General features: G+C 39.9%; 1 protein-coding gene across 4 annotated transcripts in view; it reads left to right on the plus strand.

The window, feature by feature from the left end:
- PDE1C (phosphodiesterase 1C) overlaps nt 1–14,538 on the plus strand; it is a 350,923-nt gene that overhangs the window by 327,250 nt on the left and 9,135 nt on the right. Inside the window, exon 17 of one of the 4 annotated variants that reach the window (XM_053466978.1) lies at nt 2,894–4,935. The exons of the other annotated variants lie outside the window; for them this stretch is intronic. Coding sequence (XP_053322953.1) covers nt 2,894–2,907 — 14 coding nt within the window. The 3' untranslated portion in view covers nt 2,908–4,935. Of the gene's footprint in view, nt 1–2,893; nt 4,936–14,538 lie in introns of those variants that run through there. 4 annotated transcript variants of the gene reach the window in all.

Below are 14,538 nucleotides of genomic sequence, written 5' to 3' on the forward strand. Positions count from 1 at the left end.
AAGAAGTGTTTCTGTCAAATTATCGACGGGTGCTTATGTGTCATACGACAAGTGTGGAGGTGACATTTTGTACCATCACATGCTACAGAGTTCCAAACTGCCTCTGGAAGCAACACCAGCAGAAACACTGTATGTTGAAATAAATGTGTTACCATGGCCGAGCAGCTGCACACAAGCCAAAGATCACTGTACACAATGCCATGTGTGATATATATAATTATTATGTTGTTGAGTTCACAATGTTATGTGATCTTGCAATAGTAGTGCAAGCTGCTTTGGTGATAGGCTCTGTGTAAGGTAAAAGTATTGCGTGAGTGTGTGTGGTTTTAGAGTGTCAAGGGCTATATTAGCGTCAGAGCCGGCCTTAGGCGTTGTGGCGCCCTGTGCGGACTACTCCTCTGGCGCCCCCCCCTCACTACCCCCCCTCTCTGCCCCTTCAAACTACCCGCCCTCTCTGCCCCTTTAAACTACCCCCCCCTCAAACTACCCCCCCTCTGCCCCTTCAAACTGCCCCTTGCTTTAAATGCTTTAAATTCTTGATTTGAATTTTAAAATTTTCCATATGAGCAAAGAAGCATCCATTAATTACGCAACAATTTTTGCCCCCCCTCCTTTTTTTACCTCCCCCTCAGAATGAAGCATAACTTTTCAAGTACCATATTTGCTCGATTATAAGACGACCCTGATTATAAGACGACCCCCTCAAAAAATGTTTTACCAGTAAATGTTAATTCATGTAAACTATGTGAACAATTTTTTTTTTAATAAAAGCTATGATTGAGAAAAATATTTTGTTTTTATTTCCTTTTTTTTTAACCTGCCTCCCCAGTTATGTACATCTGCCCCCTGGCTTGCCCTAGAAATGCCTTATACCCCCTATATGCCACTGTGCCCCATGATATGCCTTTTAACCCTCTAAATGCCACTGTGCCCCATGATATGCCTTTTGACCCAATATGTGCCACTATGCCTCCAGAATTGCCTTATACCCCTATATGCCACTCTGGCATTTAGGGAGTTAAAAGGCATATTATGGGGCAGAGTGGAATATAGGGAGGTATAAGGCATTTCAGGAGGCAGTGGCGTATAGAGGGTTAAAAGGCATTTCTGGAGGCAGAGTGGCATTAAGGGGGTTAAAGGGGGTCCCCTGCATCGCTGTGGGGGATCTGGATCTAGTTGAGGTCTGATTATAAGACAACCCCGATTATAAGACGAGGGGTATTTTTCAGAGCATTTGCTCTGGAAAAAACCTTGTCTTATAATCGAGCAAATACGGTACTTTGATCGTTATGATGCACTGGTTTCCCTTTATTTCTTCTTCTTGTTATGAGTCAATGTGTACTTCCATAGACTCTAAGTATATCCCATTATTATTTATGTAATATTTGACCTCTTTATTCTGCCCCTCCTTCTTGCCTTGTTACATGGTTTTGACTTCATTTTAGAACTGCTATTGTAATCAGCATATAATGTATTCCTTTATGACTAACAACCATTATTATTATTGTAAAGGACTTCATAAGTATCCAATCCCATGTGTAGTGGTGTGTCAGTTAAGGACATAATCTACTAAACTGTAAATTAGTTCCATTTTCAGAAGGCATTGGCAACCATAGTGTAAGAAAAAGAAAGTCCAGAATACCCTATGCATTTTATAGCTACTATTCTATTTATTAACCTGTTTAGTTTATTTGCTGTATGAAGTATAGTTAACTTAATTTGTTTTACATTATTTACCTTATAATGGAACTGATAAAAATTATGATTTCAATCAAATGAATTTAAAACAAATGTTCATTTTGGTGTTAGTGTGTGTGGATCTTAGAGCAAGTTTACTTATTACCCTGTGTGTAAGTGCTACTTGCACAGGGTAGGGGGCACCCAAAACATCCTGAACCCAGGATTTGCTTGTAGTTTTAGCTATAACCATATATGGACAGACTAAAGGGTCCAGGTGGATCTTTTGTGTTTGTGTTTAATGCAGAGGCTTCTTTTTAAAATCATTGGAGCACTATTTGATGTTACGTTCACACATCTATGGTAGACTTAGATACGTGTATGCAATATTATTATTATTATAATTATGTGGTTCCACGTGGTCTTCCATTGTATGTTAACTGATTTTGGTTACACATAACCTGCATCATGTTTTGTTAACTTTTGATTTCATTTTAAGGTAGAGAAGTGCACCAGCATTCTAGGGGACATAATAGATGCAATTCTGTCCATGGATCTTTTAATACATAGTTTTATATTTTCTTATAATTGGGTGGCATGAATTAAGGGCATCACGTCTGTAAATGACTACATTTTGGTTCCAAAGAATAATAAATGTTATACTACTTGTAATCACACTGGGAATATTTGTTTTTTTAATTGTAGTGAGCATACCTAGAAACTCTCCAGGTTTCAGGTGGAGTCTCTGATGAATCTTCTTTTTCTCATGGGCAATGGAGTGGCATCTAGTAATACCCACTCCAGCCAAGTCCAGTCCCATTTCTATCCCGTTGAAAGTTATCGGGGGTAGCCTCACCTTTGTCAGGGATTGGTCTCTTGTGCAGCTACTCCCTCCCTTGTATGTGGCTAGCTCTGCCCCTCCTGAAGCCACTCCTTCAGAAGAGGAAGAGCTCTGGGTAGCCTGCCGTGGGAAGTTGTCAGGTATGGTAATGAGGTATTTTAAGTTTCTATAGTAACCAACACTTTCAAATTACGAACAAAATCAAGTTCAGTGGGAAATAACTATTACATACATCATGAATCTCATGTCCATCACATTTAACTAGAATATTCTAAAATTAAACATTTCAACTTTCTTTCCCAGCATTCTTTCCATTGGACAACCTTGGGGGGAAAAACTCACAAGTGACTTTTTTTCTTTCTTTTTTTTTTCCAGATAAAGAAGAGTAACAGAGACTACCAATATATTTCATCATTTTAGCTGAGCTTCTTCTTTCTGTCCCTCCTTCCACAAAGACAAGTCTCTTGGGAAAAAAAGGCATTACACAGCTGTCTAAAAACTACATCCACTGGTTCATTTACAGCTAATGACTAGTTTTAATTTTTTGTTTGTGTTTTTCAAGTCCCCCTCTTTTTTTCTTAACAAATATGGTTAACCTGGCTTATAAAACAGCCACCAAAATAAATCTGAGAACATTAGCATATCAACATTACTTTTTGTTGCGTGACGTTAGGGCTAAGGGAAGCCATAGGAGAACTTGTTGGACTTGGCCATCGAAATTTCCCTGATAACTGCAGTATAGCAGTTTTTGGGGGAGGTTAGCTTCCTGTTCCTCAGAAGGCAAAGGAGCATTTTCGCAAGTGCTTGTTAAAGCCAAACTAGGGGGTATTCATCTTGCACTTAAACTGAACTGCACAGAACAGAGGCTTTGAACCATGGCTTGACAATTATCACAGGGTCTAACACTGTCTTATATAAATGTTTTGTTTTGAAGATCTGCTAGAGTTGATTTTATCACCAATTGTTATTTTTTGTTTATTATTTTTTCATAATGTGTTTAGTAAAAAAAAAAAAAAAAGAAAAAGAAAAAAATGCCTAATAACTCATGTCTCATTTAATGTGGTCATAGGCAAAGGACTACATATACATAGGTCAGACATATAATTTCAAGGTCTTCCATAAATATTTGTTTCCTGAAGATCAGCATGTTAATATGCTTCTACTGCATTTCACCTTACTGTTGTTAATGCACTGTAAAAGAGGTTGAAGAGAGGTGAAGTTTGCACTTCAATGAAAGAATATTTGTTCTTAGTTTTAGAACCTATTATTTTTATATTAACTTTTTGAAATGTATACCACAACTTGTATCACGGACTTTTTTTGCAGTAAATGGTATTACTTCTTATGGACTGATTACCCAAATAACTAGCCTGTAGTGCATAATTTTACTAAGTCTGAGCTGAGTACCTTGTAATTGTGGAGGAAACAACCGAATCGCTAAAAAAAATGGTGTTACAAGAATCAGTTCAGCTGGGGCCTATGTATTAAATGTTGCATTAAAATAAAAACCAGGCCTGCACAACTCCAACTCCAGGGCTGCAAACAGGCCAAGAATTCTGTTTATTTTTACCTGAAAAGAATTAGTTTTATGAATATAATATGCCTGTTCTCAAATTGTGATATGTTTGCAGCCTTCGAGTACCTTGAGTAGTGCAGCCCTGATGTAAACAGTATGTTCTGTGGTCATAATTTTTTGTGAAACACGTTTCATAGATTAGCAAAAATGAGTGTCTGCCTCTCTGCTAATTTAAAAAAAAATAATCCAAGGATTTTTATAACTGAAAAGGTGGCTGATAGAAGTGCAGAAAAGTGGAAACAAATATCGCCTACAATGTGTTATGGGTATTTGCATCACCATAATAGTCGCCCATCTTTTTAAATAGTAGTTCTTTTTTCCAGATACCTCTGATTAGGAACGGGATGCCTCTGAAATCCCTGAACACTTCTTATACCAAAGACCGTTTATTGTTAGTGGAAGGATCTCAAGTAATTGGCCTAATCCTGTTTTAATGTATTTTGGCCCCAAATTAGCCATACTGTAATTCTGGTATGATGGATAGGTTCCTAAATGTATTAAATATAGTTTTTAGGATTTCAATGTATATTTTGATGTACAAAGGCAGGCACTGTAATCATATTATCCATTGATGTTGAATGCAAGAGGAGGCATGCATTGTTTATTTCAGGAATGACTTGGAGATAATCTACTCTATACTCAAATTCTATACCAAACACATTTACAAAAAATAACAAATTTTCAAATTTGGTTGTCATCTCATAGTATACTGAATAGCACAATGAAAATACAAAATTCTGAAGTCCTTCTTTTATATTTATTTTAATAAAATGTCTAAATTTTTGCATGTGCAGTTCATTTTCAAATTTAATAAACAGTCCCTACTGTGCGTTAAAGGCTACTATATTATTTATATTACTTACGTGATGAATTTCTGTTATATTCTCTGACTGGCAAATCTAGCGGAATCTATTTGTAGTAAGATTGTTTTTCAAGACATACTTCATTGAACACTAGAAAAAGTGTCCTGTTGATGGAGACACAGATAATAGTAATTTGTTTTAGGTTAAAATAAAACATTTTTAGACAAAAAAAATGCTCACAACTTTTCTTTGGTACGCCAGGGCATAAAGTGAATTGCTGATTGCTACTGCATAAAATTAATGGCAAGCTTTGATTTTTGCATTCAATAGAAGGCTATCAATACAGCATTAATGAACACAGAATTTTACAGTTTGTTTTCTGTATAAATGTGTGATATGATTAATAGTGTAACCCCTGCTTTTGTACTAAAAGACAGTTATCTTCAAATGAAAGCATGAGCACAGAAAGAAAATATGAAATGGTATTTATTTAACCACGTGACTATGGGTTATACATATAAATTATCTCACAATGGCACTTTGAGTAATGAGCAAACTGAAGAAAGTTTTATAATCCAATGGCAACAATTGGTTACTAGTTGCAATTGTTCAGTAGTGCAAAGAACAGAAAAATTGAACCAAAGACCGGGAAAATCAGTGGGGTGGTATCCATAGCTAGCGAAGAATGGGGAACAACTGGAGGATCTACTGTATGCAGTTGGTTGTTATACATGTATTCAGGCAAGCAGAGAAATTAAGTTTGAGCATGGAAGGAAGGCAGGAATTAGTCTGTTGAATTCTCATACCATGACAAAAGGTCTTCCAGCATTGTTATGTGAAATGTATCCCCATGGAACTGAAATATGTCTGATGAATAAATGTGCAGCTTCATCTATGGTTAGTACCCCCAAACAAAGGATGCTGTTTGTTTTGAGTCTAAACCATGATAGGAAGGAGGCAGTTCTACAGTGAAGTCAATGGTGATGTTCTCCCAGGACCGGGATGAAATGTGTAGTGGTTGTAGAAGTCTTTTGGTGTAAAGACTTAACACATGCACAGGTGTCGCATGCCTGTACATAGGTGGTGGCATTTTAGCAAAGGCTTGGCCACCAGAATAAACCACTAATTAAGGTCATAAATGTGGTGAAGAATCATGGATTGAATGGCATTTGGTACATATATATGGATCCCTTTGTAATAGAGTCCTCGTGAATGAATCCTTAAGTTCAACCATGCCAGAAGGACTGATTCACATTGGCAGAACAATGGCCAGGTGGAAGAATTGCTTTGTGGAATGGAACTGGGTTTTGTTTTTCTAATATAAGCAGTAAAAAGCATTCGCTTTTCTGTATTTTGGATCCTGTGCAATATGTGATGTGTAATTAGCACACATGGCATTATCTCCTCGAAGGTGCTCAACATCCAATCACAGTATATACCAAGCATAAAAATCTTGAATACCTCAAGTCTGTCAAACACTTACAGTATGTCCTAGACAAACACTGCGGTTTGTCTAGGACATACTGTAAGTGTTTGACAGACTTGAGGTATTCAAGATTTTTATGCTTGGTATATACTGTGATTGGATGTTGAGCACCTTCGAGGAGATAATGCCATTCTTTCAAAGTCATCTTGATGGCAAGGAGTTCATAGTCTCCCGCAGCATAGTTTTGTTCCATTGTAGTCAAGAACCAGTGTCATATGGTATCTGTGCGCTTCCAAGGAGGGGAAAAAGATAAGCGTCACATTCTGGAGACAAAGAGGATATTATATAAGTATACTATGACAAATGAATGCAGCATAGCTTGGAAATTGAGAAAGTGATGAAATGTGGCTGGGGCATTGCCGAGTCTGTATGGCATGATGGTATATTCATAATGACCATATGAGAATGAAATGTTTCCAGCTCGTACATTTGTGTACTAGATTATAAGCTCCACATTAATACAATTTTGAATAAAGGTATGCCCCTATTAGTTCTGGTACCATATGCTCTAGTACCAGTTTTTAACAGTTCTCTGTGATTCACATAGGGTTGCAAGCCTCTATCCTTCTTAGCCACAAGAAGATACAAGCTCCCAAAGGAGAGGTGGAGGGGCAGATGATCCCCTTCTGTACATTCTCAGGATTATATTTTTTTGAGATCTGTTAACTCTGGCTCGGCCTATGGGTATGTAAGCCAAAACAGAACTATGGTGCCAGGAAGTAAGTCTATGATGATATCGATGAGGAGGAAGGGTGTCAACTCCTTCTTTTTTACTGAAGACATGATGACATTCTTTTGGGAGTTTTTGCAAAATATCCTGGAAAGAGGAATAGGAGAAGTGAGAGTGACAGGTTTGGATACATCAACAAAACAGGTTTCACAGCATAGACACTGGCTGCACTTCCTGTTGCCACACATGCACATCATTCATGAGCACCAGGCGAAGAAGGAGACTGCTTTGCCGTCTAGCGGGTATGCTTTGAGAATACCTCCAGGTCACTGAAGGTAAAACACGGCAGCAGTGGGGACCAATGGCATCAATGGTGACAGCACAAATAACACAATCAAGTACATCACAAATCACCTTATCAGTGTCACCACAAGCAACATGAGAGATCTAGCACCAGTGCTTTTACCTAATACCTCTGAACAACACCTGGCAAAACTAACATTATTTAGCTTTTGTAGCACTTACAGCCGTGTGAAAAAGAAAGTACACCATCTTTGATGTACTTCTATGGTTCTCCATATCAGGACATAATACAAATCATCTGTTGATTAGCAGCTCTAAAAATTAGGTAAATACAACATCAAATGAACAAGAACACATGACTTATTGCATTGTGTCATGATTTGTTCAACAGAAATAAAGCCAAAATGGAGAAGCCATGTGTGAAAAACTAAGTAAACCCTAACTGCTTCCAAAGGAATTAAGATGCTAAGTAGCAGATATGCACTGCCGATCAAATGCTCTTGATTTATTGATCCTCAGCAAGTGTGACCACACTATAAAAGCTGAAGCTTTAGCAGTTTGTTGGTCTGGAGCATTCAGGTGTGTGTTAACACAATGCCAAGAAGGAAAGACTTCAGCAATGATCGTAGTGAAGCAATTGTTGCTGCCATCAATCTGGGAAGGGTTATAGGACTATTTTCAAACTATTTAAAGTCCATCATTCTACATTGAGAATGATTATTTAAACGTTGAAAACATTCCAGACTGTTGCCAATCTTCCCAGGAGGGGATGTCCCAGCAAATTCGCCCCAAGGTCAGACCATGAAATGCTAAGAGAAATTGCGAAAAAATCCCAAGAATAACATCTCAGACTTTACAGGCCCTTAGCATGTTAAATCTTAAAGTTAATTAAGAAATTAGAAAGAGACGGAAAAAGAGACTGTTTGGAAGGGTTGCCAGGAAAAAGCCTCTTCTCATGGCACCACGGCTTAAGTTTTCAAAGTTGCATCTGAACAAACCACAAAGCTTCAGGAACAATGTCCTTTGGACAGACAAGACCGAAGTGGAGATGCTTGGCCATAATGCACAGGGCCACATTTGGCAAAAACCAAGCACAGGTGGTGATGAGTTGGTCTTGTTTTGCAGCCACAGGACCTGGGAACTTTGCAGCCATCGAGTCGACCAAGAACTCCTCTTTATCACAGAATATATATGCAAGACCATCTGTCTGACATCTAAAGCTTGGTGGAAATTGGGTTAAGCAACATGACAATGATCCCAAGCACACCAGCAAATCTACAACAAAATGGCTGAAAAAGAAAAGAATCACGGTTGAAATGGCCCAGCCAAAGCCCATATCTCAATCTGATTGAAATGCTGTGGTGGGACCTTAAGAGAGCTGTGCATAAACAAATGCCAGCAAACCCTAAATGAAGTGAAGAAACATTGTAAAGAAGAGTGGGCTAAAATTCCTCCACAATGATGTGAGACTAATGAAGTCATGTGTGTGTATGGGTCGGTGTGTGTGTGTAAGTATAGGTATTTGTTAGCTGGTGTGTAAAGGAAGTGTATGTGTATATATGTGTGTTTAAGGGCAGTGTACATGTATATGTGTGTGTGTGTAAGGGCAGTGTACATGTATGTGTGTGTGTACATCTGCAGCTTTATTGTTGCTGCACTGGAAGTAGTATGCCTGGCAGAGCCTCATGGGAATTCAATTCAATGTGTGTTCATATTTTTAATATGCATGACTGCTGACAAAAACGAAGTGTGTTTTAAGTGGCGATGCAAGCACGACATTGTAAAGTGCAATTGCTTGTATCGGTGGGTTCCACGAGATTTTAAAAAACAAAGTGTCCCTCTTTCACTTATGCAACATATTAGTGCACCATGGGGTGGGGGGAAGAGTCTGACATTAAACTGTCTGGCTTTCTGCCAGAAAATCAACTCAGCAAATCATGAGATGATATATTTCTGGGACAGACACAGAAATCTTTACAATGCCAGGGCCCATAGTCAATAGGGAGGAGGCTGGCTGTCAGGCCTCTCCAGTGGCCCCAGTGATGGAGGGTTCCGTCACACCTTTCATCAAATGACGTGCTTAAAGAACCAGTTTAAGCTTCCCTCTCTATAGGCTAACTTTAGGCCCAACCCACTACTTTTAGTGTTACCTTGCCACTATCCTCTCAGTCTTACCCTGGGAATGTCTCATGAAATGTTGTGAGCCTACCCACTTAGAACATTACCAACATATAGCATATACATGCCATTTAAATCTGACTTCTAACATTTTCCACACATAATCATCCTTTAAAGTCTGTATGGTAGTGGCTGAGGGATCTGTGCCTATCTGGTAAGTTAGGTACTCACATATGGCTAAATATTGCTATCTACAACTTTTAAGCACCTGACCTCAGAAGAGACAGTCGCACTAACACAGACAAGCACACACACACACACATCCAGACACCCACACCCGCATAACTAGATATTCAAAACTAAAACAAACCCAGACACTGACACTAACACACGCTCAACACTGACATACATGCACACACACCCAGACACTCACACAAACATACCCCCAACAAAGACACATGTTCACACACTCTCCTACCCAGACACACACATACTATCATATCCAAATACATGTTCTAACACTAAAATACCCCCACAGACATTCACAAACATACCCACACACAAACATATCCAAAGACACATGTTCACACACTAATATACCCAGACACACACACTAACATACACCTGTACTGAGCTGAGCCTTATGAATATGCATAAGGGTCAGATAACAGGAAGTAAGATCATGCATGAGAGAGAGCTAGAACTTGAGACACCCAGAGTATGATTCAAAGCAAGCACCTAAGGTGTCATGACACAGAACTGGAATAAATAAATGTTGACTTAAACAGAACCTTGTGGATCATTCTTCATACACAAAAAAGGTTCATACTAACATACCAAAAGACACACATTCACACGCTAACATTCCCAAAGACACATGTTCACACACTGACATACCCACACATGGTAACATACCCAGGCACCCACACTAACATACCTAAAGACACATTTTCGCAGAATGACATACCCAGACACATACACTAACATACCCAGACATTAACATACCCAAAGATGTTCACACACCTGCATACCATCACAAAAATGTATCCAGAAACACAAACACACATAGCCCACATACCCACACACGCATACTAATATACCCTAACACACCTAGACACACACTAAGATACCAGATAGACAAACATACATACTCAGACACACACTCAAGAAACTCAGTCACCATGTGAAGCCTCAGCTTGATGCAGCACCCCGGAAAGCTACCGTGCTACTCCTGCAATGACAGTACGTAAGCCTGCTCAATCCTGCCTACTGCAAAGGAATTAAGGTGTAAAGAAGGTGGGTCCAGTAATTGCCATTCATTTTGATTGGACCTACCTTTAACTCCACACAGCCTGAAGTAAAACTGGACAGATTTCAGTGGTCTATCTAATCGGTAACAACTACAGACTGGAAACAGGCTTGGAGGTTTTAGTACCCTGGCAGTGGCTGAACTAGTGAGCTAAAGGCCCTGGTGCAAGATAGCTTGTAGCCCCTAATGTTTTTTGCAAGAAACACAGTTTTAACTAAATTATATTAAACACATTATTTTATATTTAAAACAATTGAAATAAAAAAATAGGTTTTAGAATTAAGAATTGGTGAAAAAAAGGACGTGCAAAACTGAGACCAAAATAGAAAAGTTGGAAAAACAGCTGAATTGGAGATTTCCCCAACTATTTTGGCCTCAGTTTTGAAATTGTCCTTCAATTCTCTGGAAATGTGTTTTCTGTCCTTTCAATTTGAACAAAATTCAGAGGGATTTTTGAATTCTGAAATGAAATTGGTTGCCACTCACTCTCTTACACTCTCTCACGCGCTGTATCAATGTCTTCTCACCTTCTCCACCAACTGCTTCTGCGTCTCCTCCTTCTTTTTCGCAGCTCTGCTTCTTGTCTTCTCTTTTTGTTCTTCTCTTCTTCTGTCTTCTTTCTTGGTCTGCTTCTCCCTACTGTCCACTCAGTTAACCTGGCCTTGCAGACTGCTTCTACAAAAGGTCATACACACCCTCTCCTACAATTGGAGGGATGGGGGAATAATGCAAATGTTTTTGCTGGGAAACGGAGGCACTTTTCTTTCTCCAGAGATCTGTCTACACGTCTAGCTCCAAGGAAGTTGTGAACACCAGACTTAGTGAGCCAATACTGGGAAGGGGTGCTACAAGTCTATAGCTGGAACATGTCTAGTAACACAGCAGGAACTCAAGAATACAATGGGAATCTGCATACACAGCTAATAAGCACAAGAACACTTCAGGTTGGCAACAGGATACAGCAGGACACAACTAAGGACAAAAATTACCACTGGAAGAGAGCCGTCAGAAATACGAGACCTGCTGGCATACACTAGGTATCACCACTGAGGAACAGTGATACCTAGTTGTGAGCTGTGAATCACAGGGATATCTACCATGACTCCATAGGTCAGGGATGCTATCATTTTGTGGGATGACATGTCATGTCTCACAGTAGGCAAAATATTCCCACTCACCTGATGCTGATCACCACAGATCTTAGATGTGGGATTCTCCTGGATTCTGACACCAACCTAGCAATTAGTGTTTTTTTTATTTAGCAGGATTGCTTCTAGCTTCCCTTGCTAGTGGATAGATCCTGCTCTGTTTTCCTTCACCTGGTTGCAGATTGGTGATTATTTGACTGGTTTCTGACCTTTTGCTTGGATTCTGGCTTCCATCCCTGGAACTTCAATAGTTTCTACTTTATCTTGAGAAGAAAGCTACATCATGATATAAGCTTTTTTGAGCCCATTTTTTTTCACAATTAAATATAGAAACATAGAATCACCAATCCTGCTGTAAACCCCCCAAAAAAGAACATAGAGTAAAAAAGGACAATAGAGAGGTGGGGCAAGATTAGGAACTGGATGAGGAGCCGTCACTACAGTCAGCTACAAAGAGGGAAGTCCTACCCAGTGACCTCCTAAAAAACAAAAAAAAAACATTGCAACAATATTTGCATTCACAGCCCAATGTTACACTGGCACTAAATAGTGGATTAACCTAGAATTAGATTGTGTGGCCTAATCGGTTCTACGTTTGGCTTCACATACTTGAGATGCTTCCATTTTTTACTCACTGTCCTTCTGTAGTGAACTCATTGATAATCTCCATAGCAGAGCATTCCCTTAAATCTGGATTGGAAGCACTTTAATGAAACTTGGAGGAAATGGGTTCCCATGTGTTCTATGTCAAGGTCAGGGCCAGATTAACGTAGGGATTGATTGATCGGCAGCTCCAGGCCTCTACCCGAAGATAGGCCCAGTCAGGGCCGGAATGGCCCACCAGGAAACCAAGAGACTTTCTGGTGGTCCAGCCGGTCCGGTTGAATGCCGGAGCTGCGTGATTCAATCCAGCGGATTTGGCCCCACAACCACCTCCGATGGCTACCTAAAGTTAAAGCGTCTAGCTTGTAGACGCCACGCCGACTAATACCTCAGTGAGGCTCTTCTTCCAGCCCCCTTAGAGACGCGACATGATGCTCGAGGGGGCAAGCTCACATGGAGTTCCTTGTGTGGCAGTCGGCCCCGTGGAGGAGAGCAAAGAGCAGTAAAGTAACCAAAAAATGTAAGGGGGGCATAAGTATACAAGGTAGTAAGGTCAACCATACACAAGAGAGGGCTGGCTGGGGCATCACATAAGTCAATACTAGGGGGCAGTAGCTGGGGGTATAAATACACGTTGTGGGGCTGGATGGAGGGCATAAATATACGTAGGGGCTGGTGGCACCAAACACAAGGGGGACAGCTGGGGCTATCTCATCTCATTAATCAATACTGAATGGAGGGGCAGGTTGTGGGCATAAATACACATAGCACTGGCTGTGGTGAAAATATATATTTTTTTATTGTATTAGCTTAGCCTGTCCGGATGTGGGTGGCAAGCTTGTACTGGTGTATATGTGTTTGGGTGTCGGTGTGGCAGAGCCTGTCCTGGTGTGCGTTTGTGTTTGGGTGTCGGTATGGCAGAGCCTGTCCTGCTGTGTGTTTTTGGTCATCTATTGTCTGGTGCTTTACTTACTGTAGGAATAGATTGAACTAATTAACTAATTCATTTTTACTTATCCAGAGATAAAACGCCTTCCTGAATTTATAGTAACTTTAGAGGACAAAACATTCTAGGCCCAGAAATCAGTGAGAGCAATTTAGTTTTCTATTATTTAGTCTATTTCAATTTGCATGTTTTATTGAAAAGCAATTGAGGCTTCAGGCGTCCCGTGTATGATGACTTTTTTTTTTTTAGTGTACTGACGTACTCCTAATCTCATCACATAAGATTTTATCCTATATTATCTGCCTAACACTGATGACATCTTTATCCAGTACACGTGGATGCGAGACGTCTAATTTATTTATTTTCATAAAAAGGCCCCCCCAAAACCTAAGCTCCAGGCCCATGATGCTCTTAATCCGGCCCTGGTAAAGGTCATGCAGTGATTAACTTTGATCTATGAACACTTCTGTTCCTGTTACCACCAGAGGTTTCTTTCAATATTTATGCAACTGCATAGTCTTGCTTCAAAGCCTCCTCACTATTGGGATCCTCTAAGTCCACTTAACTTTGGGCTTAACACCATGTTGAACATCACAGGGCAGAAGAACTTCAGTTAGTGCTTAACTGTGAAAGCAGATGTGACCATCTGGAGTCCCGGGAGTAGGTGGTCCCGCTGGCAGCTAATTAGGTGGGCTGTCTCACAAACATCAGTGGGCGGTCCTGCTGATGTCAGTGGGCAGTGGAAACATTATTAATCATGCTTCACTATATGGAAATCTGATGGACCAATTTGGGTTTTAAGGATGACAGGGGAATGTGTCTTACTAGAATGTATAGTGCCTACTGTAAATTTGGGTAAAGGAGGAATAATGGTCTGGGGCTGCTTTTCAGGGTTTGGACTGGTTCCAGTACAGCAAACAAACTGTATGCTTCTTTGTGGCAAAAGTTTGGGGAAGGCTTTTTCCTGTTGCAAAATGACTATGCGTCTGTGCACAAAGCAAGTCCTATAAAGACATGGTTTGACAAGTTTGGTGTGGAGGAACTGGAGTGGATTGCAC

This window comes from Spea bombifrons, chromosome 5, assembly GCF_027358695.1.
Source record: "Spea bombifrons isolate aSpeBom1 chromosome 5, aSpeBom1.2.pri, whole genome shotgun sequence".
NCBI classification, from domain to species: Eukaryota; Metazoa; Chordata; class Amphibia; order Anura; family Pelobatidae; genus Spea; species Spea bombifrons.